General features: G+C 33.8%; 1 protein-coding gene across 1 annotated transcript in view; it reads left to right on the forward strand.

The window, feature by feature from the left end:
* Positions 1-19,044, forward strand: part of LOC129219666 (large neutral amino acids transporter small subunit 2-like) — a 93,942-nt gene that overhangs the window by 18,011 nt on the left and 56,887 nt on the right. Inside the window, exons 2-3 of the mRNA XM_054853942.1 lie at positions 1,291-1,416; positions 16,210-16,306. Coding sequence (XP_054709917.1) covers positions 1,291-1,416; positions 16,210-16,306 — 223 coding nt within the window. The remainder of the gene's footprint in view (positions 1-1,290; positions 1,417-16,209; positions 16,307-19,044) is intronic.

Consider the following 19,044-nt stretch of genomic DNA (forward strand, 5'->3'; position numbering starts at 1 on the left):
ATTTTTATACTTTTAAAGTATCAATAAAAAACTGGTAAAAATGAATAGAGTGAAAATAGCTACTTTTTTTTTCTATTACGCCCGTAAAATCACCTTACAATCAAGCCTCTAGAATACCCCCTTAAAAATAAATACCCCCCCCCCCCCAAAATGAGAAATTATTAAAATAAATCTGAAGTAGAGTGAGGCAGTTATTGCCGCAAACATTAAGTATAAAGCATATATGTCAAATATAAACGAAATGTTTTATCCTCGTATAATGTGTGTCGCTAAGTTATTCATTATGTGATCAATATGATAGAGCTTGCCTCAGAAAAAAATATCATTTTCCCAACAGTTATTTTTTCAATTAATTTTTTAAAATGTCCGATTCTTCAAACAAAGCGTGGTCTTGATGACGTCACAAATGATGAACTATGGCGCATCTTTCTACCGCATTTCCACGTTATGATAATCAAGAAGCGAATTACAATTGCGCTCTATGCATGCTATCAACCATATCGTTGCCAATACACGAGAGTAAATATGCGAATTAAATATTTTGGACCATGAATGGCAACACTGAATGACATTTCATCATTTGTGATGTCATCGGCAGAAGCGTTAAACGATAAAAGAGCACAGATTTAAGTATTTTTTTTTAAAATATTAAACTTAAACACATTATTTAAAAAATGGTCAGATTCTATGTTTTTAAGCATGCTCTTTCAGAAAAAAATACTTTTAAAATTTTGGAAACGACCCCATTGTTCCCTAAGGGTGTCAAGTGTGTAGCTGCACTTACCAGGGCTTCTAATATTATTTCTTTCACGAAAGCAGATGAGAGGGTCACCTACTGGTTATCTAAAAAATTTTACTTTTGTCACTAACAATTTTTTGCATCTCACTGCTCACTTGTAAACATACTTTAAAATATCATGTTTTGCAATGTCACTTAAACTCCAATATCTTTTTCAGCTTTTTTCACAAATGTTTTAAATTTTTTGTGTTAGAATAATTTTTCAATGGGGATTATTTCCCTACAAATCTGTTAGGAGGTCCTAGGATCCGTATAAAAAGTTAGATTTCTTAATTTTCCGTAATTTTCTTCTTCGCTACAAACTTACAACATCTTTATTCTGCATTTTGACCATTTTTGCACTTGGGAAGTATGTATCTAGGACTAACGATTTCGAAAATAGATTTCTTGCTGATTAAATTGAAGCACGCTGTATATCTACTTAAAATTGCACAATTTTGTTAGTATATTTATTGTCAGATTTCTCAACTGTTTTATTGTATTATTTTTAGGTCTCCTAACATATGTTAATTGCCGAAGTGTGCGATGGGCAATGCGCGTTCAAGATATCTTCACTGGGGCCAAATTGTTTGCACTTGTTGTCATTATTCTAGGAGGTGCTGTTCATATTGGTCAAGGTAAGTCATTGAATACCTAACCTCATACAAAATTCTTAGTTACAAGCAAAGATTTAAGAGATTTATGAAGCACAAATATTTGTACAAGAGACCTTTTTTAATGAAAAGTCACTACATACATTGTAAAGTGTAGAGGCTCAATTTTTTCTTTACCAAGCATGCAAACAGCTTTTATATGAACAAATAAAAACATTTATTGTAGTGACAGAACAAGTATAAGTTTTAAGGGGGGGGGGGAACCAGTTTATACGGATTAAGATGGCCTCCTAGTCAACCTCAAATATATAAAGTAAATGCGCCAAATAAGGCTACCTTAAGTTTCGGAACCCAATATCTCGTTCATTTATGATAGAATTGGCTCTCGTTTTTCAGCAGCTTTAACATAAAGAGACGATTTAGCTTTATTAGGAACATGGGTCTCTAATAAAGCCAAATCTGAGCAAGGATTACTTTTCAAAGTTGAGTCCAAAAAAAAAAAAAAAAAAAAAGTAGAATACAAATAAAAAGAAAAAAAAATTAAAAATGTCCGCCATGTCAGTATAAAAAATATTCAACTACATTTGACAATATCAACAAGTTCCGTCTAGAACTAAATGAGCCAACTTTTAATTATACCCATATCTACTTTCTAGTATCTGATTTATATTCTCAAAAATATCTAAAATCGCAAATTGTTTCAAACATAATTTTTTAATATTTTAAGCTGATTTTTAGGAATAAAATATGCCTTACTCATCTAAAAAATTAGATGCGAAAAAAAAAAACGAACAAATACAATAGCAGCACTTTTTAAACAAAGCAGCTAATACACTTTTTTCCATTAAAAAAATCTTTAACCGCTTTCAAAATGAAAAAATATAAATAAAATTAATGAGCGCATTAAAATAAATACATCATATCAAAAAAAAAATCGTTTTTTCCCTTGTCGCCAAAAAATAATTTTTTAAATGAATTAATGTACTTTCCAAAATAAATAAAAACAGTAAAATGTCAACCCAAAGAAATAATTTTCATTATAAAAAAAAAAAAAAATCGTCGACGCAATTTTTATGCAGAAACATAAAGGACTTCGAGTTTATCTGCCGAAAACTGAATACATAAATTAAAACTTCGAATTGGGAATAAAAACAAGTCACATTAACAATAATTATTTCACAGTTAAAACCATGACTGCGGAGTCGGAGACAATTTCATTTTGGTGTAAAAGAGATTAGGGAGCAGAAGGTTTTTAATTTAGAGACTCGGGATTTGGAATCAGTCATTTTTCATTGAAGTGCGCAACTCTGCTAATGTTTGCGGAGTCGGAATCGGACTTATTTTGGGATAAAGGAGTCGAAGTCAGTCCGTGTATAAATTTTTGCCAAAGCTACGGTGCCAGAGTCGAAGTCTCGGAGTCCGACTAACTGTCGGGCACGGGAGTCGGAGTCAGGTGCCCCTAAATTCTCGGAGTCGGAGTCTGGATTTTGTCGTCAAGAGCTATTTCCAACAAAATTTGTTTGAAGTAAATCCGCCTTAAAGTATGGAATCTACATTGACTTTCAGTTTCCCCGTAGGCGCTAATGTTAAGGGATTTGAACTATTCAAAATTAAACGGAAAAAGTTCAAATCAAAAAGTGAAATACAGGAATGAGGTGTCCTCGCTGAGATCTTTCGAACAAAAAAACAATTTGTTAGAATCAGACAATTCACTCAAAAGTTATTGGGGGGGGGGGGGGGACAGGCAGACAGACCGACAGACATTTTCCCCCCTCTCAATACCTTCTTTCCAATTTTTAATTTTTCGATATTTATTTAATAATTTTTGAGCAATCACGACTGCTTATTGTTCTCATTTGACTGTTTTGATGTGCTATCATTTTATTTTCTCACCAGCACCCTCTGCAGCACCACCGTCGACGGCCTCGCCCTCACGATGCTGCTCCTCTTGCGAAAACCGTCTCCAGGTTGCGTCCATATCCTACACACACACACACGCCTACACACACTCATGCCTGCGCACCGACACAAACACACACTCCTAAACACACACACATAATCATGCCTGCACACAGACACAAACACATATGCCTACATACACACACACACGAACGCCTACACACACCGCTCGAGTAGACACACCGCACTGCATACACAACACGCACACACATGCATACATACACACACGCGCACCCACACACATGCGCCTACACAAACACACATGCGCATTCATGCACACACACGCTCGTGATTGCGAAAAACATAATTTGAATTCAAGTTGCCAAAAATTCAAATTATTATTTTTTTTTTCTTTTTTTTTTCTTTTTTTTTTTTACTTTTTTTTTTATTTTCAAGATGCATTAAGCATTCTTTCATGCTTTTTTCTTCTTTCTCTGACTTTTATTGGGAAAGTAGTCTAAAAACAAACCGAAAATTCCTCCCATGTTTACTTACATCGAAAGAAGAAAAATCAATTGTCACGGGCACAATTGATTTTTTTTTTCTTTTCACTCTCTTGCATAAATCGTGAAAATGTGTGCAGCGCAGTATCATATTCTACACCCGATACTCCGGTGTCATATTATAAGAACACCTTAGACCTCACAAGGCGAACCACAGCTTTATTGGGTTTCAGTCTTCGTTTCTGGGTTACCAAATCACGGGAGAAATGACCGTACACGACGACCTTTTTCTTTTTGAAATAATCAACTGCATAAATTATGCTTCAAGAACAATAAACAATTTTTTTCAACACTAGTAAACTGCAGTGAACCGTAAAGAAACAAAACTTAGTGTAAAATAAGATCAGGTAGTTTTGAAATCATTCTTATGAAATAACTTTAGCTTCATTATTGCCTAGTAACAGGCACGTAGCTAGAACTTTAAGGGGGGGGGGGGTCCAAGGTTGCACGAACTTCAAAAGAGGAGGCATGCTAAAGCAGAATTAGTAGCTGATAATTACACAAGACTAAGATAAATCCAATTAAAACTGATCATTAAAATATGATAATTAACTAAAATTAATTAAATAATTGAATTTAATAGAGTCATTAGTTAAAATTAGTTAACAAAAAGTTTATGTTAAGTGGTAATCACATACAAAGTTTCCAAATATGGGTGAACCTCTGTCCTCCTGAAAATAAGTGATATATTTTCTATTAATAAAAAGGGCACAAGAAAAGAAAAACGGAAAACGAAAACTGTTCTAGAAATTACTTGGAAAATGCATGCGATAATTTAATAGAATATTAAAGCTTTGTAATATATTTCAACAAAATATGTACATATGTACTTATGCCATTTTATTTGAAAACTAGAAAGTCACCCGTCAAGGCATGACGGGTGAAAATTGCTTCAACTCTTCTTCATTTGAACGAAGCAATTGCCTGTTTGTTGATATTTTGATAGTTGAAATTTTAACTCTAACACCAGTGGATTAACCCTAAACTCCAGTAGATAGCGTTCATTGTTTTCGTTTCTTCATTCCTCTGATATGACACAGTCTTACCAGTAAAACTGTTCAAGTTACCGGATCGAGTTCAGCCTTGTCACAATAAAGCCTTTCCTTGCATGTTAAACATTACCAAAACATATTATCGAATTACATACCATGCCATGGTGCGAATTCATTGTTGAAACACGCGGGTTACTCGATCATCGGCACTATTTATATGAGGATAAATAAATCTATATCTATGGAGTCGAATGTATAACTATATGAATGTTACATAACGTAACCCTGTCCGATTTGAACAAGATTTCAGGCAAAATCCCACAACTCTCTCAACGAAAATATTAACAAGGTTTCATTTAAAAAGCTTGAATTAGTTTTTATTTATTTACATTTATAATATTCTTTTGATACCACGAAATAGAATGATATTTCCAATCTTATCCGTTTTCTAATTATCATTCCTAATCATCAATTAAAAGCTTGAACAAAATATTAACTCTTTGGGGGACGGAGGCTTCCTTTGTTGCAACCATTTTTTATATATATATTTTTTCTTTCTTCAGCCAACTGATACAGTGATTTCAGTTAGCTGAAAAAAAAGAGAAGCAAGAAATAAATGGTGTTCTCAAGTGAAGTCGCTATTCCTCAAAGGGTGAAAGCTGTTCGAAAAAATTTTAAATATCGGAAAAGGCGTATTGCCGTTTTTTATCATTATTTTTTTCTTTCTAACGGGGCTGTGTTAGAGGCTTTAGTTTTTTGCGGAACAAGTGCGAACCAACGATATGGCATCCAGTCATTCATATGCCACCATTAAGGCGCGGATGTGAATGTCACAGGAAAATTTGATGCCCAGTTTCCACCAGATGGAGACACCTGAGCTCTCTTCGATGCGAAACTGCAAAATGAATTTAATTTTGTCAAGAGTATTCACAGTCAAACGAACTAAGGGATCTTTTACATGCCGATTAATGAATGTATACCTAATGAATTAAATTAAGCATCTGTGTAATTTTATTTTAACAACATGTTGTTAATTTTAACAACAATACATATCATATTTTACGACGCAGGTAATGATTTTTTTTCTTCAATACGATGTTAGCAAAACACTCTATTGCAAGAAATAGTAAATATCTTTAGCTTGAAGAAAATAAGTGTTTAAAACAAAAGGCAAAATATAACAGAAAAGCTCAAAAACATTTACCTCGTATTCACCTTTTTTTGTTTCTTTGCTTGTAACGCAGTAAATAGCGGTAATTTTCACCTAGTAATTTATAGTTAAATGCACATGCCTGTTTTTTGTTAATTTAATGCTACCTTCAATTTACTAAAGATGGATGCATAGATGCTAATTAAATAACTCCTTAGTACAAAGCCAGTGAATAACAATCAGAAAATGTATTCCAATGATGCAAATACAAATGGAACAACATCGAATAAGATTTTTTTTCGTCAATTAAAAACTAACTGTTTTTCTTTTGGGATCATAGAATCACAATTCAGTAAGATTTAAAAGTAATAATTTCTAATAAATTACTTATTACATGCGTTAATATGGCCGAACTTGTAATTTCATAAACTGATCACAGTAAAATATTCAAGTACTTTTCAATTTAATTTTTCTATAAAATTTTGATACCGTAAAAAGTTTGTTACATCAACTTGAAGTTTTATTTATTCATTTATTTTATTTATTTTACCTTCAAACACGAATTTTTTTTGGGCATTTAATATGTTCCATGATCATGCTTAAATATTGGGGGGGGGGGGGGAAACATCAGTAAAATATCTACGTAATTTGTTACTCAGAAAGGAGAGAGATGCTAAAAGTAATCTAAAAGTTCAAATAAAATTTTTATCAAAATGTAAAATGAATCTGAAATGAACCATGCCAAAAATATAGAGTTAAAATGCAAAAAAAAAAAAATCAATAATTATTTTTCTCATCCTCAAACACACGAAATGTGTAGAATTTCTTTTTTCGCTGCTTGCTTAGAATCTAAAATTAGTTTTTAAATGAAAAACACATTAAACACGTAAAATTGCTCGTATTATCAAGAAAACTTTAAAAAGGAGCACTGCGACTTACCTAGTTTGGGTAAACTTAATTTTCTTTTGCATACAATTTTGTTCAAGATATGTTTTCTATAAGTATAACGTAGATAAAAACTGCGTGTTAAAACAGAAAAGAATCGGAATTCAATTACTGATTCACCAGGAACGCACCTCACTCTGGCTGTCTTTCGTACAACATGCGTCTACGAAATCCACGAAAATCCAAAAAGAAAAGAGAAAGAAATAAAGAAAACCACGCCAATGAGCCTGTGGGATACAGCGGAAGTGGCAATAAATGCTTGTTTTTACTTTGCCAATGGCAATTTGATGGACCAAGGAGAGGGGCTGAATTTCAAGGTCACAGGACCAGCTGGTTTGAAAGTCGAAAGGGACATTTCCCCGTTTCGGACGGAGTAGGTGACACAGCAAAAAGCAGACGAAAATTGGGAACCTGCAGTTGTTGCACGAGGTTCTCGTGTTCTGAATTGACTCAAGCGCTGAGAAAATTGCCGATTACTGGGAATATTTAAGGGGAGAGAATGCTGCGTTTTATAAAATCATTATCTTTCGGAAAAATTTTGTTCATGCGAGATGCAACAACTGAGAAAAAAGGAGAAGGGTCTTTCGGGAAGGGGGGGGGGGTCCGGACCCCATGGACCCCCCCCTTGGCTACGTCCTTGCTAGTAACTAAAAACTGCTTTTTGATGACGCTTTACCATTAGTTAAGCTTTCTGATGACGATGAAGTCACGATCTAGCAAATTTAGTTCGAAAGATACTATGAAACTGTTTATGAGAACTTATGTTGAAGAAATAATTGGACAACTATTGAGTACACGCTTTACAAAATTATAACACTTATGCAAAATTTCTAATGGTTGCTACATCAAAAAATGGGCTTATAGCCGTATTGGGATTCATGGTCTTATTTGGCGCACTCATCTAACGTTACCACGGACACTTGACGACACCATTCGCATCTTCCTACGGCACTCAGGTTGGGAATCCTCCTTAGCATTTTTTCGAAAAAAAAAAAAAAATAAGAATTGAATTCCTTACAGAAAAGTACAGACTGTTCATATATTTAAAAGCTTAAAAAGCAATGTAAAAACCACCAGGAACGCAAATTGTAAGAACATTAAATTAAAAAAACGAACTTCCGAGAAGCTATTAAAAATAGGGGAATATGAGACAAAATTAAACCATTAAGGTTACTACAGTAAATTTGAGCGTCCCAAAAAAGCTGAAAAACTTACCTTTTTTTTGGGGGGGGGAGGGGGGCAAAGTGAAAACGTAAAATGTTTTTCTGATGGAATAATTTCTATTCGATTATTAAAAACATAATAATATTTATATAAAATGTGAGAAAAATAAGTAGGTAAAAAAAAGTGAATGAATAAAAAAATAAGTGAATGAATAAATAAGGGAATTATTGTTATGTGATGAAAATGTAAATAAAATAATAAGTAAATGAAGACATAAGTGATTTTATAAAAGATTGAATAAGTAAAGAACACGAACTATATTTCACTTTGCCCCATCCAGTTTGCCCTACATGCACTTGACTAACTCAACAAAGCATTTAAAATACAAGTATATAAGCTTACTATCAAACAAATAAATACTTCACCGAATATTAGTAGGGCTCAATTATTATTTAAAATGTTAATAACAATAACTTTATCATTTCGTAAATTAAAATTATTTTTGACATGCAATAAATTATTTAAATATGAGTATCATTTTCTTAAATTGCTTGCATTTTCATATTCTATGATTTCCAGGGGTAACTTTTTTTTGACTGGGTTGAACAACATGGGTTGCTTTATAGTTAAAATACTACTAGATATGTGGCGCTAAAAGCAGAGTAAATATTTCACCATTTCACTTTCCCACATTTCTCTGCAAGATTGAAAATCATTTCAGTACTCTCAAATTATTCACAACTCCAGAGCTCGAATATGCTACTTTCCGCTGATTAACAATACTAAAGTAAAGAAAAGGGTAAAACATTCCATTCCACGTGTTTTCTTTGGAATAAATTACAGGTTTCAGACAGTTTATGGTGTAATGTAATTTCAGAAGAATAGAAAAGAAAACTTTCCACAAACACGCTGAAAAGTTACTATCATTCACTAAGAGTCAAATCAAGCTATAAGTTACAGCATTTGTTTTTTTACCTTTTTCATCCGCCATTAGACAGTGGCTGAAGCGCCCCCTGTAGTTTATTGGAGTTGCGAATAGTTTAGAGATGAAACTCGAACATTACGCAAGCAGCCATTAATTTGCTCTTACAATATCTGACGTTATTAACAATCTTAGCAAGTTATGGATGTGAGCAAAATATCTTTTACTAAAACACGTCTTCACTGTTCTACAAGATTAAAAAAATGCCAAGCTAAAGGAATTTAAAAAAAAAAACTCTTCACGGTCGTTCCAAATGTGCGCAGCAGGTCTACCCGCAACCTTATCTATTTGTGAAGAAATATTTAAATTTCATAAGTCAAAATCCGTAGAGTTAACAATCTCATCTCGAATTTAAGCCATAAAAATAAGCAAGACCTCATAGTGGTAAAGTCACATCATGTGCAACGTGATGAATGGTCCAGAGTACATGAATTTTTCATGAGAATTTCACTTCTTTGGCCTGATAAAACAGAATGCTTTTCTTCATGAGCATAACCTATGAAGCCATGACTCCGATAAGACTTAAGTTGGGTATTAGTTTCAGGCTTGCCTTTCGCTTTTGAGAAGTGGTCGCATAAAATTTTGTTTCAGGTGTTGAAGGATATGGTTCAAACGGGGTGTGATTTTTATTTCATTGGGGATTTTTCAGTTGTTTAAAGTTTCATTGAAGACAAATATCGTGATAGTATCAAAACTACGGATTTTTGTTTAACCGTTCTCAGAACTAAAGTTGGAAGCAAACATAACAATAAAAATTACAGACACTCGTTACCAAGTTTCAAAAAAGCTTGATTTTTTAAAAGACTTCCATCTATTAAAGCGGTATAATCTTATGGTATGTTGTTTTGTTCATAGCTCAAATGGACGTCTTGTAACCTGGAACTTGTGTATGAATGAGAAAAAAAAAATAATAAAAAAATATCTGCGTGTATTGATTCCAATTATTCCAAGAAAATGACTCCACAAACGAAGAAAAGTGCGGATTAAGTCAGGTAGAGAATTTTTTTTTTATCATTATCTAACTTTCTGTCATAAATTTGAGTGTCGAAGCATGCATATTTTTCTGAGAAAGTTTGGTTTGAAATGACTTGAGCCGCTCTTTTCCTCCTTTGTAGAGTCATTTTCTTGGAATAATTAAAAACACTAGGAGCATTAAATATTGTCCTTTTCTGACCTAGACAAGTTATTTTGTCCTTTTGAGTGCATTATGAAAAGTGCTTAGTATTTTTTTTTTAATTCTGTTATTGTGTTTTTTTTTTCATTGTAAATGTATTTCAGAAATAGAATAATGTAACCATCACGATTTTTCATATAAATGCTTTATACTAAAGGAAAAAAAAACATATACGTGTCTAAGCATTTGGAACTAAAAATTAATAATTGTCCCCCTCTTGGATTTGTTTGTGTGCTAATTTAGTTGACACCATTCAAATATTAAAGGTTTTTGAAACTAATTCATGTTTCACAACATACAAGATATTCGTGATAAAGATCCTAATATGTGTCTTTACTTAGCCCCGTTTTCGATTATTGACATAGACGAAAATAAAAATCCTAAGAAAGCAATGATAGTGGATAAATTTCGTGCTTGCTCCAGATAAACTTTGATTCAAAATATTTATTATGATTAATATTGCTGTTGTAAGACAACAAAATGTATAATAATGGGTTTTATATTTAACATTTGATGGGGAAATTACATGAAATTTGTTGTTTTCCATCCTAAACGAAAAGATAATTTTATTTTAAAATTGAATTTTTTAGCGTTAAGTTGTATCTTAAGATTAAGCGAATCATTTAATGAAATCCCGAAGTCTCTAAGTGTTCTAGATCCTGAGATAAAAGTAAAAGCAGGCCTCAGATTTTTCCGTGACAATCAGGCCAAGTACAATAAAATTGCTTAAAAAAACTCTGGATCTGCTAGAAAAGATCGAAAATCTTTCGCTGGAAGACACTTGTCCAAACATTAAAATCACACTTAAAATTTATCGAATCCTTCCTGTTACGGTAGCTTCTTGTGAACAAAGTTTTAGCCAACTCAAAATGGATAAAAAAAATAGTACTAACGAATAGCAAATATTGATTTTGTTGAATTTATGTGAAATGGTGGAGGGAGGCAGGGGTTCTCCGAACTAAATTTTTCGGGAAGGAAATTTCAATTGTACCGAGGTATAAAATACGAGTTAGTGTACACATTAAACATTTTTAACATCTAATGAGATTAAATATGTGGCATCATTGAAGGTAATTTAAAAAAGAAAAAATAACATCGAAGTTTTAATATTATCCCCACATTTGCCGAATCAATAGATTAAAATTTTCTGCTTAAGAAAAGTTTTTTTGGGAGGTCAGAGACCTCTCGTGACTTCCCATCAGAACGGCATGGGGGGGGGGCGCAATTTCTTTTGTTCACTAGGGGTGCTAGATTCCGTAGGTACACCACTGAATGGAAAACACAATGGAATCTGGTTTATAGCCCAGTCAATAAAGGTTTTGTGTCGCAACTAATTTAGGGAAAGCTAAATTTTTGCAGGTTGTTAGTACATAAAGTGTACACTAAAAAAATACAAAGTCCCGACCTCTACCCCTCTTGCTTTCTCCCCCACCCCCTCCGAAACATTGCAAGAATAGTACTATGATTATACGCTTTTTGCGCTTTTTGTGTCGCAACTAATTAAGAGAAAGCTGAAGTTTAGCAGGATGTTAATACGTAATGTATTCTTTAAAAAAGTACAAAACCCCGATCCACACCCCTCTTGCTTTCCTCCCCACCCCCTCCGAAACATTGCAAGAGCAGTACTATGATTATGCGCTTTTCGTCAAGCAACTAATTTGGAGAAAGCGGATGTTTTTCAAGATGTTAGTACAAAAAGTATACACTAAAATAAGACAAAGTCCCGACCCCCATTCCTCTTTCTCCCCCCCCCCTTCCGAAACATTGCAAGAGCAGTACTATGATTATATGCTTTTCGTGTCCCAACTAAATAGGGGAAAGCTGATTTTTTTCTTCAAGATGTTGATATACTACGTATACACTAAAAAAAAAACACAAAGCCCCTACCGCTATTGCTCCCCCCCCCACCCCGTCTGAAACATTACAATAGCAGTATTATTATTATACGCTTACAGCTGGAAAACTAATGATGATACCGAAGTATTCCTTTTTATTTCACTTCTTACAATATTATAAACCAGTGGTGCCCAACCTACGTTCCACGGGCCACATCCGGCCCATGAAAGTGATCAGTGTGAACCGTTGTTTTGCGAAATGTTACAACTCGAGGACTATGTAGCAACTGGTTTCTGAAAAACAGATTGCATTTAAAAAAAAAAAAAAAAAGACATAAAGTTATTATAACTACAATTTTTCTGTTAGAAGGGGTCATTTAACAGTTTGTTGGCTTGGTCTGAAATATTGTTACAATGCATTCCATGCCAAAATTCAGCTTTCCCCTAATTAGTTGCGACACGAAAAACGTATAATCATAGTACTGCTCTTGCAATGTTTCGGAGGGGGGTGGAGAAGAAAGCAAGAGGGGTGGGGGTCGGGACTTTGTATTTTTTTAGTGTATACTTTATTTGCTAACATCCTGCAAAAATTCAGCTTTCCCTAAATTAGTTGCGACAAATCCTATTTTTTTACTTTCATTGACTGGGCTATTATCCGGTTCCCGTTTGTTCGGATCAAATACTCATATATATAACAGCGAATGATCGAGTAACGCTGACATCATCAACAATGACACTCGCGCTACGACATAATTTTATAATATTTGACATGCAGGGAAATGCTTTATTTTGACAGGGCTGAACTGGATCCGGTAACTTGACTGTTTTACTGGTAATAGCCATTTTAGGATGATGAAGAAACGTAAAAATGGTAAACAAGGAACACTCTACTGGAGTTTAGGGTTCATCCACTAGAGTTAGGGTTAAAAATTTCAGCTATCAAAGTATCACCAAACTGACAATTGCTTCATTCAAATGTAAAAGCAATTTTCACCCGTCATACCTTGAGCGGTGATTTTCTAGTTTGTAAAGTTAAAAGTGAAACTATATTCACCTATCGAGTTAAAATAGCGAGGACTGAATTATGAATACGGCAAACATTAGTTTTTTTTATTAAACGTAAAACTCCTGCATAGGGTCACGTGGGGAGCATCAAACTTCTTGCTCCTTGGCGCCCTAGATTTATTGGCGAGTGTTTGCAAGCGATAGATTGACAATTTTAATCTTTCCGCTTCTTGAAATCTTTTAAAGATTACTTGCAAGGGGGCATTCATTGATTAGGTAAGGGTCCCGAGGAGGAGGGAGACTAGAAAAATCTCTACACACCCTTAATTCGGGGGGGGGGAGCAAACCCATTCATACGTATTATATTCCAAACCGATATTTATATTAGAAATCGGGCGGCCAAGTGGTTTTCAGGGATCATATTTCATTTGCGTCTGGAATTAAAACATGTATAAGGAGGAGCTGTTAATTACTTGTTTTATAAAGAATGAATAGTATAAAATATAATAATAGAATTGCACCATCATAGTATGTTTCAGTTTTTATCAATATCGCATCATATAATATATTTGAAAAAAAAAATCTTTGAACGTCAAACAGGAAGTTTCAGTGTAACTGATCCTTTTCAAACAACATTTTTTGTTTTGAAAAACGAAATGGAATCTTACGTAAAAATAGGGGGAGGGGTTTGAAAAATCTAACTTACCCTTACAGGGGGTAGAGGGGGGAGGTCGAAAATTGCCAAAATGATCCTTACGTAATTAATGAATGGCCTTCAACTTATAAACACAGTCTGCTACAGGCATAATTGAGGAACGGCAAATGGGAAAATAAATTTTCTACTTGTTCCAAATTAGTTTCTAAAAATGTCAAAAAATTGCAATGAATGCTTATGAATTTACCAGAAAGCAGTCATAATGTCCTATGCAAATAATACAATAGAATACTGAGAGAGTATTTCATTTAAAATAAAACACACGATTGCAATATTTACTATCTAAATTTTATTTAGAACAAAAAACCAGACAGAAGCACTTCTAGTTTATCAGAAATGAAATATACAACTTATTCGTTATTAATTATTTGAGTACACTAACCAGAATCATAAATCCATAATGATGGAGGTGCCCATCCCTCCAAAAGCACCGCCTCAAATGCCACGTAGTCCTCCCCCCCCCCCCCGAAAAAAAGACCCCGTTAAAATAACCTTCCGCTAAAAATTTCATTAGCTTATTTTGTGCAATAACTCCCCCCCCCCCTCGTGGACACTTCGAATCACTATTGATAATTCATACAAAAAAAAAAAAAAAAAAAAATACAATTTTACTTACAGTTTCACTTACCCTTAAATAGTATTTCTTTTGTATTTTCCTTCTAATTCTCCTATCCTGGAGTTTTTCAGTTATTTCTTTCGCATAATAGTGTAGCCTAATTTTTAAATATTCAAATAAATTAAATTTTATTAAAAATATTCGATGATTTTCAAGTGGGGTTTGGTTTTTCGCGTGTTTCAAAAGTTCAGGAAAAATGTTAGGCTGGATTTCCTGGAAATAATACGACAAAAGTAACGACATAGTATTGTAGTTGCGCAATTTTCCTACAACTTGTGCTCGTCGGAAACTTCTTTCAGCTATTCTGCACAAGATTACTACGGCTTTCCCAGGCTTTTTAAGCCCCCCCCCCTATTTTTTCCTGAAATTAAGTCTGCAGTGCAAGAATCTTTACACATTTCACCAATGCACTCAAAACGTTTCAGAACTTTTTTCGATGATACAACATCAGTGAGATCTGTTTAAGCTTTCAAAATTTATTATGGAGTCGCATTCTTTGTTTTGTTCTGTTTCATTTTCTAGTTGAAATTGCGCATTTATTCTTTGTGTGTCTACGTTAAATGCTGAAGAAACTTTTAAAATATTTGTGGAATCTGTTAGTTTTGGTAATATATAAAATGCTTTTCGCCAGAAAAGCGATAATTGGCTTTCTAACTCTATTTTTAGCTAATAAAACCAATAAGTTAATAAATAACTGAGATATTATTAAAGTAAAAACTTACTAGTGGAATGTTATTGGTCCTCCCTTGGGGGGGGGGGGCGGTTTTTCCTTACATCCAAATGCAGAACAATAAGAGACCATTTTGTTTTAAAACAACTCTCCCTCGTAGAAACACATGCTAAGCTACATCGCGGTGAGTGCTTGTCACGTGGTAAAAACCATTTTCGTGCTGGCGTGAGAAAGGGTTGCCACATACTCTCTCTAAACATCTTCACTCTGAAACTTGGAGCGCCAGTCGAACACCACTGCAACTGAATTATGAATGATAAAAAGTTCGCGAGAAACAATCCTATGTAATTTTGTTACAAAACAGGGCTATTTCACCGTCGCGTGCGGGACAGTCAGACGATTAAATTTCACCAACATTTCCTCATATCTCTTTATATTTTAACTAGTGGTACCCGCACGGCTTCGCCCGTAATAGAAAAATTAAAAGGTCTTTTGGTTCGCCTGTCTGGCGAAATGCATGGTGAACAAATAATGCATGGTGAATTTTCTTGCCAATTGGCTTGTACCCATGTTACGGTTCCACGTTATGATAATTTCGTAATTTACTCGACCATCTTATGATAGTTTTGTTCTTAAAATTGGAATAGAAAAAGAACCACATCGAATTTTTGAAAAATAGCTTCGAGGTGCACACCCCCATGCTACAAACTAACTTTGTGCCAAATTTCATGAAAATCGGCCGAACGGTCTAGGCGCAGACATCCTACAGACATCCAGACATTCTCCGGACAGAGAGACTTTCAGCTTTATTATTAGTAAAGATTAAAAAGGGCTAAGCATTTTTTTTTAAATCTTTTAATTTTATACGAAAATACTTCAGACACAGTTATATTTTTATTCAATAATTTTTATTTTTAAAATTTAATTGATTTGCATCCGTTACATGTGGGACATCCAAAGTCAACCTCTTGTAACTTGCTGTATGAATAAGTTAATATTTCTGCTCTATTTATATAGTAATGACAAAATAAATTGATGATTTTGAAGATGAAATATTCTGATTGACTATAATACTGAACTGTTTGCATTGACTGTAGCATTTTTCAGGTCATACAAAATATTTGGAGAATGCTTTTGAGGGCGAATTCACTGCAAAATCCATATCCCTAGCTTTCTATTCCGGACTTTTTGCATACGGAGGCTGGTATGTATTCCATTATATTTAGCAAGATTTTATACTAAAATAATAATTTTTATATTAGATGGTAATGCAAACGAGTACCTTTTAGAAAGCTAAGCTTATTTGGCACACTGTGGTGAAAATAGCGTACAGATGTTTCGGAACTCATTGAGCCACCTTTAGTAGAATAACTCCAACCTCTTGGATTGAAAAACAAGAGCCAGGGTTCGTACCGGTCATGGAAATCCTGGAATGTCATGGAAATTTATTTAAAGTCACGTAAAAATGTCTTGAGTAGTAAGAAAATAACATAACGAAAAGAGCGCTGGAAATATTGGGTGATTTAGTAATATTGCATATAAATTGAACGATCTCAAAAACAAATCCGAGTTTTGGAATCCAATTTCATGCGCTTCTGTAACAGCCGCTCGCCTTTTTTTGTGTGATGTGATTTAACTACTGAGGCATCACTAATTTTGAACTCACCATTATTTTCAGTACTTCTTATATTTTATATTCTGTGGTAGTGGATTTTAACGTTCTTGGTTTTGCCACGCCCCCTCAAAAAGTGTAATTGAATTGCATCGGAGTTCATTTCAACTGCTCGTGAAAAGTTCATTATTAAATGTATCAGAGTTTATCTTATGTTGAAGACTTTAAAATAAAGATTTTAGTCAGGCGATAGAACATAGAAATAGGGGAATCTTTACTAATAATAAAGCTGAAATTCCCTCTGTCTGTCCATATCTCTGTCTGTCAGGATCTCTGTGACGCGCATAGCGCCTAGGCCGTTCGGCCGATTTTCATGAAATTTGGCACAAAGTTAGTTTGTAGCGTGGTGCACCTCGAAGCGATTATTAGAAAATTCGACGTGGTTCTTTTTCTATTCCAATTTTAAGAACAAAATTCTCATAAGATGGACGAGTAAATTACGAAATTATCATTACGTGGAACCGTAACATGGGCACAAGCCAATTGGTGAGAAAATTCACCTTACATTATTTGTAAATATACAGGCGAACCAAAAGACCTTTTCATTTTCTAATACGGGCAATGCCGTGCGGGTACCACTAGTTTTAATACTATAAAACAGTAATGCCCAACATACAGCTCGCAAAACTGATTCTTTTGGCCAGCTGAGATATCTGATTTGGAAAAATCAATTTGCTGAAAAAAGTAGCTTTTTTTTAATGAACGAATATGCTGTCCAGTTACATGGGTAATTAGATGCACTATTGACATCAAAGGGCAATGTTTTTATGAAGTAAATTTATTATTAGAAACTTAGTAATGACTCATTAAATCTTCGTCCCATTCATTACTATTCTGCCCTATTTATTAAATATTGATTAGACAATTTAACGTCAGTGTATTGCATTCACTATTTGAATTTACGTGATAAAGACAAATAAGAATAATTTATTAGTTTCTGCAATGTGCACTGATGTTTTTTCAGTCACAAGTGAGTGCCCCAATGAGGTAGTAGCACTCATTAAAAGTTTTTTTAATGCCCATTTCCGAAATTGGCGTGTTTGACATTAAATACAGTGAAACCTGTGTAAGTTGACCACTTGCGGTGCACTACTTTAGTGGTCTACTTAAACAGATGATCAACTTACAGAGGTTGATTTATACGATAAGGGCTAATTCCGTGCCTGAAAAAAGCGCTCAACTTAGACACGTGGTCAACTTACAAGGGTAGTCAACTTCACAGGTTTCACTGTAGTACTATTCTCCTTGTGTAACAAGGTCATAAACATTTTAATGAAGTCATGACAGAGTCTTGGAAAAGTCATGGAATTTTTTTATCCAAATTGAGTATGAACCCTGTAAGAGCTTTATAAATCTGAAATCTAACCTCAAAGCTTTCAGTTCAAATTTTTGACAAGCAAAATTTTTTTATTAGTTTTTTGTTAACGTAAGAGTAACTGCAATATATATATATATATAAAACCTTTAAAATATGCTTGTGCACAAACCACTCTGCGTGGCTAGGACCCAATTTCAAAGTAATAGAAAAATCCGAACTTTTCCTACAGAACTTGAGAATGAATTGAGTAAAATGAAGACATGCAAATTGAAAGTTTCATTACTGAACGGACAAAACAATTTTTAACATCTTCGCAGATAATTTTTGACAACTTAAGTGTCGTTAACACATCAAAAAATCTGTCATTTTTTTATTATGAGTCGAAAAATTACAATAATTAGTTCATTTATGTTAATTTGAAAAGCAGTGAAGATATTTGCACACTTGTTAACCGATACATTGCGGCAAGTATAAAGCTTGGTGCTCAGAAAATCTTAAGCAATTCCTAGTAAATTTAGAGGGGAAAAAACATTTGAAATGAATATTTTGCAATTTACGGTTTTGAATATTCAAATGAAATATAGAAAAACTGATTAAGTAACCGAGGTAAATGTAGTAGACTAATATTTTAGTAGTTTTACTGCATTTACTGGCATAATATTGACGAATAACTCCTTAAGTATTGAGAAGTTACCGGAAGTTAAGCAAAAATATTTTAAAACTAATTACTGGTTCAAAGTTATTCTGCTATACTGACGATTTTGAAGGATTTCCGAAATGTGAAGAATTTATTTTTATTTTACTTTACACTTTCGGCCTCACCGGGACACGTATGTTCCGCAGACATTTCCAAAACACCTCATGGTATAAATAAACTTGGAATTTAGTGCTTGTCTCACTGGCTCTCTGTGATTACACTGATACTTCAGTGGAACTTTTTACCAATAAGTTA

Source organism: Uloborus diversus, chromosome 4 (assembly GCF_026930045.1).
Source record: "Uloborus diversus isolate 005 chromosome 4, Udiv.v.3.1, whole genome shotgun sequence".
Lineage (NCBI taxonomy): Eukaryota > Metazoa > Arthropoda > Arachnida > Araneae > Uloboridae > Uloborus > Uloborus diversus.